Here is a 21,006-nt window from a genome sequence, read left to right as displayed (position 1 = left end):
CAAAACATGTAACTCTGAAGTGCAGACTGTGAACTGAGTCTTGTGAAACACTGTAAATCTGCCACAGAATCGTACTTTGAAATTGAAGCTTTTCATTTATTAGGAAAAAACATTCATTCTTCCTGGTACAGACAGATCTTAAGGACACAATAATGCATCATCATCTGCTTAAGCCTGTAGACAGCCTGAAAGCATCACATTTAGACAAAGGAGCTGATTAACACTTCAACTTATTGAAGCATCAGCATATTATTTCAATTTGCTTTGGTTCTTTGTTTTTTGTAGCCTTATTTTAGCAACAGTCATATTACCAGAAACATTTAATATATTTTCCCTAGTGCTACAAACTTCTTTCACTGCTTTTCACTGTAGTCCAAAACTCAACCAGCCATGTCTTCTGTCACTCATTAAGAAATTTTAGATTAGTGTTCACACCTGTGAGTTTTTTTATCAAAATACAATTAAAGGAGGCAGCCAAGGAATTTAATTTGGCACCTAAACACACAACATGGCACCATGGAAGGCATACTACTGTAAGATCTTTTATCCATTTCATAAAATTGCACAATGCTTTGTTTAACTGAAACAGAAGGAATTTCTAATCTGTGCCCTAAAGTGCCATACAACTCAAGGCACTAACCACAAAACCAAAGTCTTTCTTACTGAAGAATATATAAAGCAGTAGTTGTCAGCAGTTGCCAGTAAGCCATCACCACTACCGGAGAGCTGGTAACAATTTGACAACCAGCTGATTCTCTTGACTAGGCATCCCTCTATTCCATCTCTCTGATATAATAAATAAAACTCTGATAAAGTAAACTCTGATATAATAAATAAAATTAGCTTAATGAATGCATTTGTACATACTTGCAAAAGACATGATGCCCCCAAAACCTTCGCTGCTGTTGTTGGAGACAGTAGAGTTTGGGGAGCTGGCCCTGGAATCTGAATCTGCATCAGAATCACTGGCCAGTTTTAAACTGTTTGGCCGGAGTAACTTCTGAGACCTTCAGAGAAATTAAGTATAACTGTTATTAGCATTCCCCTTTCCCGCCCCAAATCAACACATTATATGATTGTGGGAGACTGATGTTGCTCTCATTCCCATCAGTTTTCACCACACTACCTGCACCTTTTGGGAAAGGAAAAATAAAAAAAGAGAGAATTGAAGCATCCTTACATTCAGGCTTTTATAGCCTTTCAGCGCATGCTGAAAACTTGCCTGCAAAAGTTGGCGGATTTGGGGGTGAAAGGGTTCTGGTTTGAAAGGAGTAACAGGAAAACCCATTGCCACCAATCACTATAGTATCTTTCCCCCAAAAGACAAAGATTCACCAAAACAGTCTCCAGAAATCAGTAGGCAATATACTAGAATGTTCTAGAAAGAACTGATAATTCTAGTAGCTTCTACCGCTTACATAAAAGTAAGGAATTGAGGGACTGAGCAAGTACTTTTATTTAAACCAGAAGGGTTGACAGCATTTCAATGTTAAATTAAAGTGATCAACACTACATCTCAGGTGCCAAAGACATTTGAGAGCATGAATGTTAAACTACACGAAGCACAGAGAAACCCCAGAAGTGCTGTACAGAAGGGCAGGAGACAAGGACTCGCCTGTTTCCATTGAGATTCTGGTTAAATCTTGGGGTGTAGCTCTCTTCCTGCTCATCATCTTCATCCTCTGTAGGAAACCCATACTGTGGTTCAAAGTATGGATTGTCATACTCTCTCTTCCTCACCACCCCTTCTGAGGAGCTCATGCTGCCAGCTGCGATGTCACTCTCGCGACGATCCAAGCTTATCTTGGGAAAGTTTGGTTGCAGTGGCAAGGAAGAGAGATGGTTTGTGAATCCAGCTGCCAACTTCTCTTCTATTTCTGCTGAGTCTGCTGCCTCCTGTGGACCAGTCAAATCATTGATCTGTTCGCTAATTTGCATTACATACAACTGAAGGGCAGGACAAGAACAATTATTTCAAACTGGGAAGTCTGAACAGTCCTTGCTGCTTGCTACAGGGCCCCCACCACATCCCCACTATCTGTATCTCTAAACTAGAATTTTATACACACTGCAGTATTTGTGCATTGTTCTAGGGACTTACACCCCTGTAAAACAGCTCTTACTGGTGTAGCTCATGGCTTTCCATTATCATGTTCCCATTCTTCTTAAATGACCACCGCTTCATGAGTTTCCCCACCCCACTCCCTATTCCTCTAAAGACATCAGGTCTTTCCAGACTCTGTAAAAGCAATTCCTGCAGTCCCAACCTGGAACATTTCTCTCTGCTAATGCTGCATTTCTCAATGCATTGGAACTTTTTGTACAGGAATGGTCTATCCCAGCGTAAAAGCGTACCAGCAAACTCCACCTTGCTCAGAAAGTTCAGGGTGAGCATGCAATTTAATCGGTGCATGGTGTAACAGTCCTATTAGCTTTTGCCCTTCTCAGAAAGAACCACATGCATTCTCCCATTCTTAATATCCTAATACACTGATCTTGAGGCTGAACTCATCTCAGTACACACATGATTCACTCCATGGATGACAGTGCTGGGGCTGCTGCTGGCTGTAGTACTGGAACTTGAACGAGGCTGGTTATTCTCTTGGGAGTTCTCACTGTCCATGGGCTGTTCATCGGGATCCCCTGAATATTCTTGAAAATCATCAAATTCCACTTCACTAGCATCACCAAGGGCTGCATGAGTCAGGGGGTCAACATCTGCAAGCACATCATTTTTCATTAAACATTGCCTTCCTCAGCCTTTTGCCCATCTAACTAAATATTCCTAGATGAGGACTGCTCAACAGAATAAACTTGCATAAAAATTTAGGTTGTAAAGGGCTTTTGGAGGTCATCCATTCCAATTCTCAAAGCAGGAATAACATCAAAATTAAAGCAGGTTGCTCAGGGCTTTGTCCCACTGAAATTTTTCAAGTCTTGACATTCCACAGTGATCCTGGGAACCTGTTTAACTACAATAACCATGAAGTTCTTTTCTTTATGTCCAAGCAGAGTTTCTTTTGTTGCAGCTTATGATTATTACCTCTTGTCCTTGGGACACGGGAAATGTTTTGGGATTTCCAGATTGAACAAAGTGAGTGTTTATGCAGGTTCTATATAAGCCACAGAGAATGCATTTTTCTGTCCCCATTGGGATAGGGTGATACTTTCAAGCTAGCACTGAGAACAGGAACAGGAGAAATCTCACACTCTGCTGTCCATATTGCACAATATCTACTGGCAGCAGCAGGTTGTTTCCAGATTTAGTGAACCAGCTTTGTTCAGGAACACTTCTTTCTGTTCTTCCTCTTCACAGTATCCTTTGGAGGAAGTATTTTATAAGCAAGAGAAATGTCCTTTTTCAGCCTATCCCTAGATATTAAAGGAGTATAGAATACAGTTTTACCTCAGAGCAAGACCACAATGGAACAATACTCTGCCCTGATTCGGGGTCTTAGGGGAGGAATTTTTTCCCAAAGTGCTTCAGATGAACTGGGAAAGGGAACCTATGTGGATCTTGTGAAAATAAAGGCAAAAATTACTCACTTGGGGTATCACCATTAATGTCACATTTCATCATCTCACTGACAAAGTCACCAAGGGAGGAGTAGGAAGAACTTGAATCGTCATAGTCGACACTGTCACTGCCACTGCCACAACAGGTGAGAGAGAGAGATGAGTGGCAGCATCAAAGCAACAGCAGGCCTGATGCTTTAAAGATCTGAATCAGCACTATTTTCATGGACCTCCTAAAATCTCATATTATAGTATCTACAAAAAAATTTCACAAGCCAGCTTCATGAAGGTCAGAGCAAAAACCATAACTTTCTGGTACATGAAGAGTTATGAGAAGACATTTAAAGTCCCTTAGTAAAGTTAATGAGGCCAAACATAAGTGAGTAGAGAATAGTGTATTGATTCACAAAACACGTATGTGTTTATGTAGAACAACTTCAAGGGAACTGGGAATCACAAGTAAAAGCATTTCCTTTTTACACTAGTGATAAATCCCATTCTGTTAAGACCACTGGTGCTGTGTAGAATGTAAAGTATATGCAAGTCCAAGCCTGAAAGGTCTCAGAGACCAGCAATGAATGAAAGGTAATAAAACTAGACAAAAAACTCCACGAAACTTGGCCAAAAACTACTATATGAAGTTTCCTTTCATTTTACTGAACACACAAGGTGATCACAGGCAGTGGGTAGTACAAACAAGCCTTGCATAACTATGGGTAGGGAAAAGAGATTTGAAAGAGTGGTAGGATGGGTGGAAGTATTTGTAGTACTGCAGCAGAAATAACCAAAGAAAAGAACAGCATGGAAGAAAAGAGGATTAAGGTGTGGGGAAATCACAAATGTCAACTGGCATATAGGTAGCAAAACAAAACAGGAAAATACATATGGAGAACCACATTAAAAGAATACACTAGCAAAGGGTTAAGAGGTTTGCTGTGATAATAGAGCAGTGAGAAAATCTACTTCAGTGTGAATATTCTGCCCAGACAAGAAATGAAACAGCAACCTGATAGGCTATAGGAAAAGGCTGCAAATGAGAAGTGTGAGAGATCCAGCAATCTGAAATAATTCTCATGTGACTACAGCCATGTTCCCCACTAACCTGTCATCAGTGGGATCAGAATCTGTTTCTTTCTCTGCTGGGACATTCAGAGCTTCAGCCAGCTGTGAATTGCTGTCATAGACTCGATAGTGAATGGGCTGCAGCTGGTGAGCATACCACTTGGGTTTGTCACCAATTAGGGCTGGGTCAAACATGTCTGCACAAAAAAACAAGGAGAGCATTAATCAAACTAATTTACTGGCGTCAAAGGCTTCATTCACTGTGACACTACCCTGTACTGAGTCTTGCACAAAGGGACAGTCTTTACTTTAAGAAGCCTACAAGACTTCTACTCCAAAATCAAACAAGAAAAGAGCTAAAATTAATTGGAGGAGCAACTGGCCAATAGCAAGGCTAACTTGGGAGAAACACAGGAGGCCCTACATGAAAGGAGAAAAACATTCCTTGAACTGGATTTTCCTCCCCAGCAGGAATAATATGGCATAAAATTAAGTCCTTCCCTAGAATGTCTGTTTTTCAAGTTCCTGCATTACATCCAAATGCAGGAAAGGCAAGACCAAAACTTACTGTTATGAATTCTTTGGAAAGCATAGTTAGTAGGGTTGAGTGACCATTCACCGAAGTATTCTACTGCCTGTGTTCTGGAAAGCTTATCTGCAAAAGGTGTTTGCTTCGGCCTAGAGGCAAGGAAAGAGTTTGCCTGGAAGGCCACCACTGGTCGTGGGAAGAGACGAAGAGTGCGAGTATGCATTTGGAAACCTTGCAAAACATTTGGTGAGTTGAAGAATCTCACCATAGCAACCCTAAAAAGAAACAGAGAACAATATATTAGATAAAAACACAGAGCATAACAAAAAAGAAGACAAAGAGACCTTAAAAGGTATGCCACAGGCAAGTTTCAAAGAAGGGTAACCTAACTCTTCTTAGAAAAAAGCATGAAAAAAATAAAAGAAAAATCCAAACAGACCAAGACCCAATAAATCACTTTGTTCTAATTCACCATCTTAACACAAACGTCCACTCAGTGAAGGATATTATTCTCATATCTACTAGCTGAGGTAACAACTAAGTCCCCAGCTGGTTTTTTGTAGTTCAAGGTTTGTGATTTAAGTTGAGGATACAGTATCAGACTGACACATCCAGATAAAGTGGATGGTGTATAGGAAAATACAAGAAGTGAAACACCCCCTCAAGATACAGAGTTATGTTCATGCAGGTAATAGATCTGAGTTAAACACTGTAATTACTGCTCTTTTTCCCCATGTGATGTCAAGTAGAATCTACAGTAGTACATGACAGATGCTGTTTTACCCACAGCAGTATTTGTGCTCTCAAGTGTACTTTTATGAAGACTCAATGTTAACTTCCTGTTCAGCCTCACCTGGTAGCCACATCGACAGAGTCCACATCATTTCCATAGATCAAAGGGTTGAATTCTGTGGAGGGAGTAGACTGCAAATCATTCTGTGGTCTTCCCAGCAGCAGTGGCACCTCCTGCCCCTCATGAAACTTCTCTAGGTTAAGAATGGGCTGAGTATTCAGACTCATGCTGGCCAGGGCCTATTGAAGGACATTATGCACACATTCAGCAAGAACAGTTATTTAGGGAACAAAAGATCAGAGCTACCCTGCCCTCTAGGCAATTGCAACGATTATGCATGCTCCATTAATTTGTCTTAAACCACCTCCACGCTGAGTCAACAAATATCTCCAGGCCTTCCTTTATGTTGATTGCCAAAATGATCTCCTCAATGCTGAAACAGTCAAGGAGTAGCACAGAATTCCACTTTGCTAGATCATTTATGGCATGAAAACAGATAGTCCTATTTGAACAGCTAGTAGTATGGCACTGCATAGCTCTACTTGTTGAATAGTTATTTCCATGTGTAATTTGAATACATCTTGGGAACTAGAGGCCTTGAAACTTGCCTTAAAGGTGGCTATTCAACCAGTAATTTGATATCCTAGGATAACGTGGAGACACCTTTACACAAACATCTGCTTGTATCCCTGCAAACCTCCACTTTTCACCGGACTGAAGTCTTCATCTGTCCATAAAGCTACCTCTTCAACCCTCAAAAAGTCTTCAACGATATGTACTGGAGCAGCACGAGTGGTAAATCAGTCCTGGGCACCCAGAACTATCCTAAATCTTCCTCATTTCTCCCATTCGCCCACTGAGGCTTTGTCTTTTCATTTAAAAAATAAATAAATACATAAAATCAAAACAAAGAAATAAATGAAAAAAAGCTCCAAAGGAAAAGGGTTAAATGGAAAATTGAGGGAAAAAGAATAAAATAAAGAACCTTGTTGTCAGGAGTGAGCAGCTGTTTCTGAGTGATTGCAGTCATGCTAACCAGACACTGGAGGCAAGATGGAAGATCATATGATAACACCACAGCAGCCCATCAGAGCCAAGACGAACACATGACACAGAGAAACAGATGGAAGGAAAAAAAAAATCTATTACTACCAAATATCACAAATGAGAGGAAAACAAAAGGGATCACAAAATAGACACATCTTAGGAAAGAGGTATAACTGCCCCACCCCCAAACATTCATATTAGTCTTTTATTTAGTCTTTTCTACTTTGTACCAAGCAGCACTCCTTCTTCTTTGCCAGTGGCAAACCCTTGATGACAATGCCCATAGGAATACACAGGGATGGGAACCTGAATTTGGGTGAACATTCTGAGAATTTTAAATATGTTTTCAAAAAAATTACTATTTGTTCTTCTGATACTTGAGTTTGTTTTGCTAAATAGTGCCTGAAATTGCAAGGGGGTGAGGCAGCAGTGGGGGGAAGGCTGATCTAACAAAACTCCAGGCACACATCACTTCCATCTGTGCTGACAGCAGGTATTGGGATATCAGAGGTTACACACTTTGCTCTCCTGGTCTATGAGGAAAGAGAAAGAGCAAACCTCATCACATTAGTAACACACTTTACCTTGAGATACTGCATGCAGCGTGCATAAGGAAAACAGAAATAAAGAGATAAAACCTGCTTGACACGATCAGCCAGGATGACCCAAGCTGATTAATGGCTTAGCAGGACCTGAGAGGAGAGACTGACACTTCACACACAGATCTGTGAATGGAGGGGAAACAAAGATGGTCACAGCTTGATGGATCAAGTCAGAGTTTAAAGCCCACATGGCAAATGTAAAGGAGGAATCTGAAAATTTCTGCATCAACTGGAAACAAGTTAGCCCCAAACAACAGTAAAAATCAGAAATCATCTGCTGTGTACAAGGCATTTCAGCTTTACATTCACTGACTTGCATTCTTATCCACTATAGCAGAAGAGCTGGGCAACGCTACATATGCTAAGTTCTGCTGAATCTGAGTCCTTTCCCCAAAGTGCGTATTACCTGTTTCAGATGCTTTTTCAGCTCTGAAGCTTCTGGTTCTGGCAGTGCTGGCAAAGATTCTGCATTTGTGGGAACGATCACCTGGAATTAAGCACAGCAAAAGACTAAAAACTCCCAATTTCCAAAATAGCGTCTCCTGAATCTCCAGCACTCCAGACACCAAAAAGACACAAAGTGAAATAATAATAAAAACCCCCCACAATCTCACACATAGACACCTGCTTTTCACTTCTTTGTGGTTGTTATTGTCTACAATATAAAAAACAGTGGAGTTACTTTATCATTTACCACAAAAATGAGAAGTTTGAATCAACCCACACTTTCCATCAAGTAGATGATGTCATACACATTTTCCTTGAATTAGCCTTGCTTATACCCCTGCAGAAAGTGAGATACACAGCCCCATCTGAATCATGACAACCAAGGCTGTGGGAAGGCTCTTAACAGGTTGGGTTTCTTAGGCAGGGCTATAAGACAGTCTCACAATTAGTCAAGAAGAAATTTCTATCATTTGCTTGAGGATTTATATTCTAACGATATAGCCAGATCCATTAGCTGAGAAAGGATACCTTATGCAAAAGATGTGGGGACCTTGAGACACAACAAGGAATGGAATCTTAAAGTTTAAGGTGGAAGTAGCAAAGGCATACTGAGGCCAGGCATTACTAAATTCTCAGTGGGTACACTGATGATAGTACAAAATTCCCTGGAAACAAAGCCACAAGTTCCTATGGGTGCCACTTACCCTATTGGTATCCAGGTCAATAAGCCATACATCATCAGGCATTTTAAAATCCAGTTTGTAAAGGAAAAAACTTGCTGGAACACCAATGATATAAGGTGTAGGGGCTAGAAGCAACTGAGAGAAAGACAGACTTTATTAATGGCAAAATCTGCATTTGATATCACCATGTTCTTCCCAAATATTTATTTATAGACTACAGTATGTTTACAGCAGAGTAGACAACACAAACGGCATTGATAAATAATTAATTAATATCATACAACAGAAGCATAAAAAAATAACAAGAAAAAAAGAAAAAGAAGAAGCTCCTGCTCAAAAAGCCTCAATTTTCATCTAGGAGAAAATACACTTCCACCTCCCATGTTCCATATATCACTTCCACCCAGGACATAATTTATACGGCTACACAGCTCTTTGGAAATAGCTTGCTATGTCTATTATGGTAAAAAAAAAAAAAAAAAAAGGGTTCAGAGTAAGAGCCTCATTTGAAAAGCAGGAAGTCATAGGTGAATACATCCTCAGCTCAAACTGAGTCTGTGCCATCATACATGGGCACATACAAGGACTTTACCCTTATGCATGTAGTGGTAATTTGGTTTCAAAGTAATAACATCTCTAGGAAGTAAAATATAGACATATTTTTTCAAATGTATGTGGAAAACCTATGAGGAAATTCAGGTTGCTTCTGACAAGGGAATCAGCAGAGGTAATAGGTTCAAATCAACTAAGCACGTAGCAGTTTAAGTCCGGTGGCTTGGGAGGCTAATTTATTCTTTAAATCTAGAACTGTTGGTCATCTCCAAGGGGTGGTACAAGAACAAACCTGCAGCATGAGTTGCAGAATAGTACCAAAGTACTAAGATGGTCTGAATTCTATCTTTCCAAGCAAAATAATGAGCTCTTGGAAAGAGCTAACTATTGGCAAAACCCAGGCTCCCAGCTGAAGTAACACAACACTTCATATTTCTGAGGAGAAGAAATTGCAGGCAATAGTTTCCGAACTCTGAATCCAAGAGCCCTCAAACATCCTTAAATTTTACTCTGGATCCTCCCCAATAAACTTTAATACTCAGTTTGGAGGAGAATTTGGGGGAGTAAATACTCATCATAATATTGTAGATCTGTGGTCGTTCAGTCCACTGTGAACTACTGCTTTGAATCATTCTATTCACTGAATGCAATATTCTAGGTTCTGAAGATATCCTAAATAAGTGGTGTTACCTATGATTTAAATAGTCACACTCAAGCAATGTTCTTTGCAAGGCAGACTTTGCTACAGTCTCTGAGAAGATGATGAATGAAATAAGGACTACAACTATAGACATCACAGAAACACCCCTTGTGAAAGACCAATAAAGGAAAAATATGTACCTGTTCTGCAGAGGCCATGCAGGTGGGAAGCAGAGGGATCACTGGGAACATGTACTCTAATGGGTAGATCATGGCCACAAAGGCCATCACAGACATTGAAAGTGCATTATAATCTCGGGACTGCAGTACAACCTGCAACCAAAGAAATTCCCATTAGCACTGCAGCAACCATTGACTTTTAATACTGCCCTCGGGTGTATGCAAAGATCACAGACTTTGTGATCTCTCCAGACTCCGATGGCTGTGAACTGGGTAACCCTCCACTAATCTGTCTGAAAACAAGCTTCAGTGGTTTTTTGGAGTGAGAACAGAACTTTTCAAAACAGGAACCTCAGAAGGAGCTATTTCTTCCCCTCATCCTCCCCAGACAAAATTGATTCCAGGAAGTGCAGGGAGACAGCTGTTCCACACATCCAGCATACCCTGGTTTTGAAGAGGGCAGAATTTCCTACATACTTATCAAAGATCAACTCTTCCCTTCTTACCTTGTGCTCCAGAAGGATGCAGGTCAGCACCTGCAGGCAGGCATCCACTCCCAATAACTCCAAAGGCAGATGTAATGGAAAATCCACCAAAGTGAAGCGGGATGGATCAGGAAGAGCAAAGGTCAAAGCTGGCTGCAACTCATGTGGCAAGACTTCCACATCCACTCGTTTCTGCCCAGCAACAGGCATGGGGGAGCGGAGCAGGCGGTATATCCAAGCCTCAATCTCCCGCAAGTCGTGAAGCAACGCACTAGACTTTTCTTCCACCAGGAGGGAGCCTGTGAAAATCCTCCACATTGTATCCCTGGACAGGGAGAATGCCAAGGTTAACATGCCAAGAACCTCACCTGACATCCCACAAGGCTCTTCCAGAGAAAGGGCAGATCCACCAAGGATTAAAAGAGGCAACTAACAAACATGTGATTGCGCAAAGGAATGGAAGATAGGGATTTAACCTTACTGACACACCCCACAAAGTGAGTGGCAGGAATCAACACAAGTATGTCACTATAGACTTCATTCATACATTTAAAAGATTCAGTCAGGTCCAGATCTCTGAAGAACTCTCATCGCCCTCACACTTGAAATTCAGCAGGCACATAAGATGCTCTCCTATCTTGTCCAGAATTGCAGCAGATTGACTGTAGGACTCTGCTTCTAGCAGCCTACAAAGCTTTGCAAGAATAGGAATTAAACCTGAGATAATAAAAATATGTTACATCCAAGATACCCCAGATGTTTTGGCATGATAAAATACCCTTTGTCATTCTGTCCTAAATTGCACTGCATCATTCTTAAGAGCTGAATAACCCATGGGAAAAATGGATCTATTTAAACTACATCTCTGAAAGCTGTGTGGGAAACATTTAGGTACCTTAGCAAAATAAGCAGCAAGTTTTCCACACCCTAAGCTAGCAACCTGCAAATATGGGCTGGCCAAAAAGCAGGAACAGCATTGCTCAGGGCCTTCAGAGCTTCAAAACTCAAAACTGGGTCTGACAAGGGAAGCACAGAATCTTGTCCACTTCAGCCCTTTATCCTGTAGCACAGTGAAGGCTGCAAACCTTCTGTATTCATTCTCCAAATAACTTCAGCCTGATAAATATCTTGAGTTACTGTAAAAGATCCCTTAGAAAGCTATGGGTTCAAATTAGAGGTTCTATCTTACAGTTCATAACTTTAAAAAAAGAAAGAAAAGGAAGAAAGATTATGACACTGGAGGCTTCACCAAGACAGAATAATTAGAGAAATTTGGATGGCTCAAAATAAGGGCAATTTGAGATTACGCTGAGTACATGATGCACCTCTGAGGAACTGTGATGCTTCTCATCCTCCACTCTTCCTTCAGCTACTTGTCATGCACAAGCCATTAGGCTGCTAAGAGGTGTGCTCCACCTTTTGCCAGCTGGAAGGATTCACTTTCACCTTTACTCTGCCACCACTTCAAAACTATTCTACTTTTCCAGGTCACCACTAGGAAACCACATGGTAATTCAAACCTGCTGCTTTACTTTTTCAAGAGACTTATGCTCAGTATTCCTTCTCTTGCCATCTTCATTCATCACTAAATTATTATTTTTAAGAATTATGTCCAATAAGACCAAATTTTTCACATACCACATGTCATTCAAATATTGGAATACTCTACCACCCCTTCAAAAAAATCCTATGAGCTCGCCAAATTTAGGAAAGTCATGAAATTCATTGAGTTCTTTTTCCCTCAGAAATTATCAGACTAAACCACGTGACAAAATAAGCTTCCTTAATACATACTTCCATTAGTGGGAGAAGTTTTGCTCTGATAAAGTAATTTATTCTCCATCAATGGACTCAGGTTATAAATCTGCTAACACAGGAATCAATCATACTAGCCCAGGACACTCTCCTAGAACTATTCCAGTGCAGTAACCCAAGAAGTAGGCCACTTTTCTATGAATAGGACACATTTCCCATTTCATGAAAAATGTAAAGAGCTTATAAAGATAAATATTATAATAATACTGTCATTTTTTGCTTTTGACAAGTTTAATTTGGAGTGTACCAAGCTACTTAAACTCACATTATGTACTATCTCACATTCCTGTCCCTCAAACTGTTGAGATAATCCCCTGCTTCTCCAGAGAGTCATTTCATTCTTTTTCTGTTCAGTTGGCATATTGGAAAGGAAAATACCACCCCAGAATGTAGGTGTCAGGCACAGTAGCACAGATACATTTCTTTGACTGAAATACATAAAAACATTGCTCCTTAGGTACCCTACAGTGCAACAGTTTTTGTTACATATGCAACACTGTAACAGCATATATGTTAAGATTACTACATACATTAAATATACACCAAGTTCCTGCTAATTTGCTGTTACAAACAATCAATCCCATATGTTTCCAAGACAACTACTTTGTTTTCTACCTCTCCCTCTCTCCTTCAAATATTGTACTTTGACCTATTTCAGCTGATCCTGCTTCTCTAGCTTTTTCTCTCCCACGCTGAAGTTCAGATTGTTTCATAAGCTCGTTAAGCACATTTTCATCATTTCCCTCCTGCCCAAGTGGAAATTCTCTCTGTTATTTCTTGGCTGCTTCTAATTTCCCAGAGAATCAGTCCTGACATACACTGCCACAGATCTTAAATGACAAAGCAACAGTAACAGCATCAACACTCAGCTTCAGTTGTCAGAAGGGTAGAGCCTCCTTAGGTATATCAAAAATGAAAATCATACCAGATTACAAAATGAGAGAGAGAAGTTTTAAATAAATCATTATGAAAATTTCCTTTTCCTACCACAAACCTGGGTTAAAAAAATGAAAAAAGGCCAACCCTTTGTGTTTGGCTGCTTCTGCAACCACATCTGCAGCCAGAATTTGCCATGCATACAACTGCAGCACTGAACACAAATAGTACGAGGAAAGTTTTTCCCTCTAAACGTACCTCTGCACCCCACGAGGAATCCCCAACTTCTTGCCCAACAGTCTCTCACTACAGCAGTCCACAAGTCTCTTGAGGGTGTAGAGACACTCACGAAAGGTGGAAAAGAAGGGATAATGACTAAGGATGCAGAGAGAAGTCAGAGTGCTGTTCCGAGAACGATGGCTGCCCTTGGCCAGGCGCTTGCTGCGCGGGGAGCGATTGACGTCAGGGGTAGACTCTGCACTGGGAGCCTGCAGTGAAGAGCCGCTTTCGGAACTCTCAGTGCCCCCCTCCTCCTGGGGTGCTGCTGCATCCCCAGATTTTGGGACCTTCTGGCCCTCCCGAGCTCGATGTCCCCCTGTGCCTTCTCCCTTCTCCTTGGGCACTCGCTTCTGGAAGGAGCGGTAGAAGTTGACACAGATTCCATAGCGAGTGACGCCTGTATCCTTGTCTGTGAGGGTGAACACAAAGGAAGTGTCATCCCGGAAGCTCATGCGCTTTTGCCGCACACTCAGGCACCCTTCTGGCTGGCAGAAGAACACAACATCAGGCGGGAGGGGAAAGTCTGCATGGTCTTCCAGAGGGTAACGGCGCAGCAGTTCAGGAGTCTGAGCAACGCTATCGCTGCTTGGGTGCCTACAAAAGAAGTAAACAAAAAAAAACATACATAATTGACTAACACCAATAAAAAATTTTAAGAACTTCCCCGCTAATGTGTCAGGAGCTTGTGGACTCAGCTTCATCTTTCTTTCCTCTCCTCCCTTCTATCCAGGGAAAGTGCAGCTTCTCAGCCACTAGACACAAAGCTCACTCACTAGCACAAGGCGGAAAGGTTAAGTAAAGTCTAAGTCTGTACTATCATTAGCAAGGAGCCTGCTCAAGTTTGACCAAGAAAAGGACTTCCAGGAGTATGGTGTTCCCAGGAGAACACTCTATTGTCATGTTCCTCTGACTTTGACTATTAAAATTAATTTAACTGCACAGTTCTCTGGGCAACACTTTGGTAGGAGACATTGTCCGTTTCCAAATATACAGTCAGGGAAAAACCCCTGGATTTCAGCCGTTTATGAACAAGATGAAAAATTAAATGAGAAAATCCAGTATCAATTCCTAACTGGAAAAGCAAGAATTTACAAGGAAAGAACTCAGATGCATAGTGAAGTGACATGGACTTCATCCTATAAAATTTTCATTAAAAATTTCTAGCAACCACAGCTATACGTATGTTTGATTTTCAGGATGGATTTAAAATATAACTTACTATAAAAGCTGTGTGGTAACAAGCAGACCTGTTTACCACTGTGACTCACTAATTTTTGTACCACAAATCACGAAACATGCAGGCAGAAAGGCAATACTGTTGTTTCCTAATTTTCCACTAGAAGAACAGATTCTTTCAAGATATTAACCTTTTGCCTATTCCAAAATACAAATGACACTTGCTTTTCTCATATAAGAGATGTGAAAAAACACAACAAGTAGTAATAGAATGTTTGCAATTTACAAAAGAAAATCACTGGTGCAAATAGCTCTGCTGACAAATTCTTCCAAATACTTTATTTGAAACAAGTAAAAATGGTTTCATAATAAAACTGGTAACAAGATTTATACTGCATGTACAGTTAGGTACTGAAATACTGTATCAAAGAAAAAGAAACACTAAAATCCTTTTATATGTTAATGGCCACAACTAATGCACCATCTGCTGAACAAGAAATGTCAAATAATGCTGTTACTATTTAGAGAGTCTATTCAGCAGCAAATGGTCAAAAAAATTGTATCAACAAAGTACCAGTGCATGTATCACCACTTCATGCCTTTGGAGTAATATTAGCTACAAGAATCGAGTTTTCTCAGACATTGAGAAAATTTGAACCTAATAAAAGGGAATAGTTCCAAAAAGCATTGCTATTTGTGCACAGTGGATAACAAGATGTAACACTAAAGCCACATGGAACTCCTAAGGACTTTGTATTACAAGCTACTTCAGTCAGCTCCATCTCTCATCACAGGCATTTGCTCAAGTGCCAAATGAGACAGCACACCTCTGAGCAGCAGCAGTCTAACCAGCACGGGCTGGCAAAAAGCAAGAGAACTGTAGGAGTCCAGGAGTGATACTAGTGAATTTCTAAGTGAGAACATCAGACACTATAAGCTACACTGGAGGAGGCAGTTAACATTTCTTCCTCCTTTTTCTAGTCAGTGACACACATATGGAAAATTTGGTTGGTCTTCTACAGACAGTAAGACGTATTAAACTATTACAGTATTCTGTCCATAAAATGCAGTAATAAAATAACTCTTAGTCAGGATTATGTAATTTCCTTCACTTAGCCTATTTAAATATTGCATTCAAAGTATTCTGAAAAGAAAGCAAGAGGTATAGCAGCAGGTTGATGTACATGAACCACTGATATCTAGAAATGAGAGCAAAATAGACTTTGGGATACACACAGTACATAGATTTGCAGAAAGCTGCTGCATAAGCTTTGCATGAGGAAAAAATAACATTTACTGAGCACCTATATATTTGACAAACAGAACACACATCAACCCTACATTTCATATGTGCTTTAAGTAAATACACATAACATTTTATCTATTAATAAGACTTTAAAACCAGAAAGCATTCATGTCATTCCTATGAAGATAAATAAGTATTAGAGGGAGAAACAGCCAATTAAAGCAAGTTCCAGATTGTTTTTTTAAACTGAGTTTACAGACTACACTTCAAAAGCTAGAAAAGTATTTACTTTACTACTAGTAGTATTTACTTTACTAGTAGTAGTATTTACTTTACTACTAGTACATTATTAGTAGTAAAAGTAGTAGAAAACTAGTAACTAGTATTTTATTTGTATTTAGCTTTTAGTGTTTTCAATTAGTTCATCCCTCTGTCCAGATGCTAGTAGAAGCAAAGAAGTACAAACACATAGACTACCAGAGAGTGACAGGTAAATTAGCTTTTCTTAGTCACCCTTTGCAGACACTTTAAAGACCACAAGTTAAAAAACTTTGACTGCATTAGTATCTTTCAAGAAGTGCCCTGGCACAAGTAGGTGCTCCCCTTAGGGTAGCATTCTGCACACATTTCAGACAGCACTTTCTGAGCATCAGGCAAGGCTTCATCCATGGATGCAAGGCTATTTATCCCCACTCCACTGCCCAAGCAAAAGCTCTGCTGTGACTGTTTCACATTACCTGGCTCCAATGATCACAAGATAGTCAAGCAGCCGAGAGCAGATTTTCTTTTTCTGCACCATTGTTCTTGATGCCCCTCCCTATGTCATGTCAGGGAATTTCTGTTCATTGATCCAGTGGTCAGTTATCCTGCCAGCCGTGATTGTGGCCTTGGGGAACAGAATCTGCTTGGAACTGTCTGGCAAGTCCAATCTATAATCAAGAAAAGCAAGAGTGTCAAAAGCACAACCAGGAATATCAAATACATAACAAGCAACTTCATGACCTTAACCACATTCCCCAAAAGCCTCACCATTCTGTGCAGTCATGGCCATCCACAGATCTCTACCTTCATAAGTATAAAAACACAGCTATATGCCCACAAAAGCAGAGAGATGAAAAACACACAAAAGCCACAAGAGTATCTCAAGAATTAATGGTTGGAGTTGATCATCTTAGAGGTCTTTTCCAACACAAACAGTTCTATTATTCTATTCTAAGGGAGAACACAGACTAACAAAGCAGCATATCACTGGCAAGGAGCTACTGGTTAAATGGTTTGTGCGTTGCTTAGGCAAATCCATAAGATCCTTATAGTGCCTGGGAAAGGAGCTTCAACTGGCAAGACTGGAAAAAAAACCCTCACAGCCTGAACTTCAGCTGTTGCGAGAAACAGAATAACTACAGAAAGGGTAACATCCCAAGAAGTCCAACTTGATAAAATGTATCCCACCATCCCAAACCTACAAGTGGCTGTCAGCAAGAATGATCTCCACAATCCCCAAAGACTGTGATCTCTAACACTTTTTCTGTGAAGATACAGAACTGAAGTTCTACAGAATTGCAGTTTGCAATAGCAGAAGTGCATCTTCTAAATCCTACTGTTTTTTCACTTACTTCATTCAATTCCATTATCTTGTTTAACTTCACCACTTACTCCTGATACCCATGCCTCCTGCAGCTAATTTCTCTTTACATTTTATAACAGAAAGATCCTCGTGGTAAAACTGAGATTTTACTGCAGCATTACTACTTGCCAATAATTATGTTTAATAGATACCAAGAATTCAGTAAGTACTATGAAATAATTCTTTCTAATCCCACCATTCATACTTCATAGAATTAATGAAAGAGAAAGGAGAAAAATAAAGTTTTAAAAAGTAATACAGTTCCACTCTACAGCGTTCCCTACCTACATTTGAAACCAACCTGAAAACAGAAACTTTCTGAAATGGAAAGTTCTCAGAAACTTTAAAAATCAGAGATGTTCAGAGTATTCTAGAAGTTTACTGAGCATTCCAATAAAAGTTTTAATAGAGTTATTTTATATTAAAAAATTTAAATTGATTGCTTTTTGGGGCATATTCAGAATAAGGTTTCCATTTCAGTTCATGTTTACATCCTAAGGTCATCACAGAATTATTATTACTGTACTAAAATCTTTTAGTTCTGCAGCATAGATGTTTAGATTTTATTTGTATAATAGTATAACATATTTACTAATAGCCTGTAAATCTCAGCAAAATCAGGTAATTTTCTAGCTGTTTCCCTCATTACTTCACAAGCACTGTAACTGTCAGCATCTCAGAGTCACATTCAAAGTCCAGCAATATATTTGGGTTTTTCTGAGTCCTTCACACTGCAAGAACAGAGCAGGGAAATTTTATTCATTACCCCTCCACACAGCTTTAAGAACACAAACACACAAAAAGGCACGTATGCAATTTATAAAAAAGGAAAATCATTTAGTCAGTAAGTATTAATTAAGGAATAATAAACTAAAAGAAAGTTTAACCCTCACATATAAAAAATCCTACATTTTGAGAAACTTTGTGACATGCTTTTAGTAGATCCTCAGCTACAGTCACTGTAGATTCCTAAGTGACAGCACTATGAATTATCTTCTCTGAGCAGCAATACTGCTGTAAATTTTCTTCTCTGAACAACAGAGAAAATACAGACACAGGAAGCAAAGTTTTTGTTCCTTCATTCTAATGACATTATTGAAAACATTGTAGAATCTGTCCCGGAAAGGCTCTTGATCCTTGATATTCTGCAAATATCTTGGCACAGAAAAACTCAAGATGAACAAGATGAAGTTGGGATATCAAGTGGTCCTTTTTGTCCCCAGTCTGAAGAACTACTTCATCTGTTTCCTTTCCAAATAGCTTTACCCAGAACTTTTAAGGAACAAACTGTTTGGTTACAGAGGAGGGCTTACTAATAAGTTCTCACAATGCAACCCAGAAGTATGACTTTGAGGAAATTCTGCTACTTAGTGGTAACCAAATATGTTCTTCCTCAAAAACAGAGGCTACCCTACCCCTCAGTGAAGGTGGAGAAAGTAAACTGTATTTGTCTTATGACTGCAATTCATTACACGTATTTCCCACAGCTTTGCAAATGAGTAAGTAAGGTAGTCATTATGAAGATCTCAATTACAAACCATGAAATTTCGAGAATACCTGAGCAGACAAGTACATAGGAACATATACAGGGCTTACGATGTCCCTGGAACAGCTGAAGCTACATCCCAGTAACACCAGATATTAAAGTTTCTGTCCGTTTTTTAAAAAAGATCTGAGCACTTCCCATGATTTCTGCTTTCTACTGCAACACAGGGAGATCAGACTGATGCAGATGTGCCAGGGCTTCCAGAGCCACCTTTACTGATTAACTGTACTTAACAACACAACAGTTACAGTGAGACATAGGAGGACAAAGGCATTTTTTAGGAAGATGAATTTTTGTTGGATTGGAGCAAGAAGTAGAACAATTAGAAACAAGATTAGGGGTTTTGCCTTCCTCTATTCAATCTCTGGCTTCTTCTGAGATCCAGTGATGGCTGATGACAGCACTTAAAGAGTACTGCATCAGTATTTGTTGGAACTCATCTTCCTACTCCTGCTTGGAATCAGACACCACAGTTGATGATCTGTATAAAGCAAAACAAACAGGAATCACAGTCCTGCCTCCCCCTCCCTATCTGCCAAAATCTATCAGGCCAGTGTCATTCCCTCCTCTGTGCTGGCAGAAGTGTTTGTGCAGCTACATGGCAAAACAGACTGTGGAATTGATATGGACTAAACACCCTCCTGTCTCCTGCCTTGCTGCTTTTGTTTTTACTAGTTGATTTTTTTTTCAGTTGTGTCACCAAGTGGCCCCACAAATGCTTGTGCAGGCGCAAAAAAATGTAGAAGCAAGCAGTTAAGGGAATCTGGAAGACTTGACTGAACATAATGTCATCACAGAACTACAGACAGCACCTCTACAGGCAATACAGAGGTAAAGTAGTTTCTTTTGCAGAGATTTGCTATCATCTTTCCAATACCTCCCAGATGTTGGAGAATAAGTACATTAGGACAGAAATAGATCAAACATCCAAGAGATACTTCAATTTTTCCTCTTTCATGTTGGAATTTGAACCTGAACCGGGAGATTTGCTTGACTCTGAGATGGTACAGGTTTTGACATTGGTACGTCAAAACTTCTCTCTCTCTCAAACTGTTTTAACTTTAGGTTTCTTTCTCTGGAAAGGTCTTCTGCAGTGTCTTTCTCATCGCAAACATATTGGAACCAGCCCTTTGAAGGCTGAATCCTCAAGCAGCACTTGGGACTTTCTATAACATCAACTCTAGAAAAAAAGAAAACTGAAGGCCACCACAGAAACATACTGTATAAACAGATCCCATCTCAGACAACACCAAAATTGAAATTAGGACTTATATGGATGGTGAACAGGTTGGTGAGAACTAACACTACCCACACTGTAGCAGCCGTCAGCATTACTCACTGGTAAGAGCTGGCACCGTAGCCTAGACACAAAGACAAAAGGCCAGAACCAACACAAAACCATGGTCTACCAGCAACTCAAGACATTCAAAAAATGTTCAAAAAAACAAACACTTCTATTACTGGCATTACTCTGTGTTTCAATATTCCCCAAACACCCACATTTTAGGTTGTAGCACAACTTCTAAGAGGACAAACTGCATGATATTCTGCAATTCAAAGCCCTCTCAGAAATAAAAGTCTGTATGAACACACACACACACACACACACACGCACTCATGAAAAGCACCACACCACACAATGGATACAGCAGCATGAAAGAACCATAGCAGACTTTTTATCAGTTTAGAGTCATCTGTGTCAGAACCATATCCTGCATTAGTCCCAGGAGACATGAATCGTGCTGAAACCCTGTTTCATCTATCCCTTGGAGTCCTCAATCTTTTTTTAAGTGCCTTCACGTTCGAGACACAAATCTCAAATTTAGTCATTTAGTCAAGCCATTTAGTCAAAGTACAACTCGAATACAACAAACTGTTAATGCAGCTTGTGTCACTGTATGGGGTCTGG

The 21,006-nt window shown here is 40.0% G+C and overlaps 1 protein-coding gene across 22 annotated transcripts in view; it reads right to left on the bottom strand.

Moving 5' to 3' along the window:
- The window catches only part of MADD (MAP kinase activating death domain), a 70,457-nt gene that overhangs the window by 39,532 nt on the left and 9,919 nt on the right, over window positions 1-21,006 (bottom strand). For 11 of the 22 annotated variants that reach the window (XM_085062535.1, XM_085062551.1, XM_085062545.1 and 8 more), the window contains exons 2-15: window positions 16,665-16,856; window positions 13,485-14,099; window positions 10,557-10,860; window positions 10,072-10,203; window positions 8,701-8,814; window positions 7,956-8,036; window positions 6,886-6,942; window positions 5,961-6,139; window positions 5,147-5,382; window positions 4,620-4,775; window positions 3,547-3,654; window positions 2,525-2,718; window positions 1,616-1,947; window positions 868-1,007 (exon numbers count right to left, since the gene is read on the bottom strand). In XM_085062535.1, coding sequence (XP_084918661.1) covers window positions 868-1,007; window positions 1,616-1,947; window positions 2,525-2,718; window positions 3,547-3,654; window positions 4,620-4,775; window positions 5,147-5,382; window positions 5,961-6,139; window positions 6,886-6,942; window positions 7,956-8,036; window positions 8,701-8,814; window positions 10,072-10,203; window positions 10,557-10,860; window positions 13,485-14,099; window positions 16,665-16,726 — 2,710 coding nt within the window. In that variant the 5' untranslated portion in view covers window positions 16,727-16,856. Of the gene's footprint in view, window positions 1-867; window positions 1,008-1,615; window positions 1,948-2,524; window positions 2,719-3,546; window positions 3,655-4,618; window positions 4,776-5,146; window positions 5,383-5,960; window positions 6,140-6,885; window positions 6,943-7,955; window positions 8,037-8,700; window positions 8,815-10,071; window positions 10,204-10,556; window positions 10,861-13,484; window positions 14,100-16,664; window positions 16,857-21,006 lie in introns of all 22 variants that reach the window. The other 11 variants (XM_085062547.1, XM_085062548.1, XM_085062555.1 and 8 more) reach the window with 5 other exon arrangements.

This window comes from Lichenostomus cassidix, chromosome 5 (genome assembly GCF_008360975.1).
Source record: "Lichenostomus cassidix isolate B80296 chromosome 5, HeHo_3.0, whole genome shotgun sequence".
Taxonomy (NCBI): Eukaryota; Metazoa; Chordata; class Aves; order Passeriformes; family Meliphagidae; genus Lichenostomus; species Lichenostomus cassidix.
Note: the sequence above shows the minus strand (reverse complement) of the source record. Positions and strands in the feature narration are given on the sequence as shown.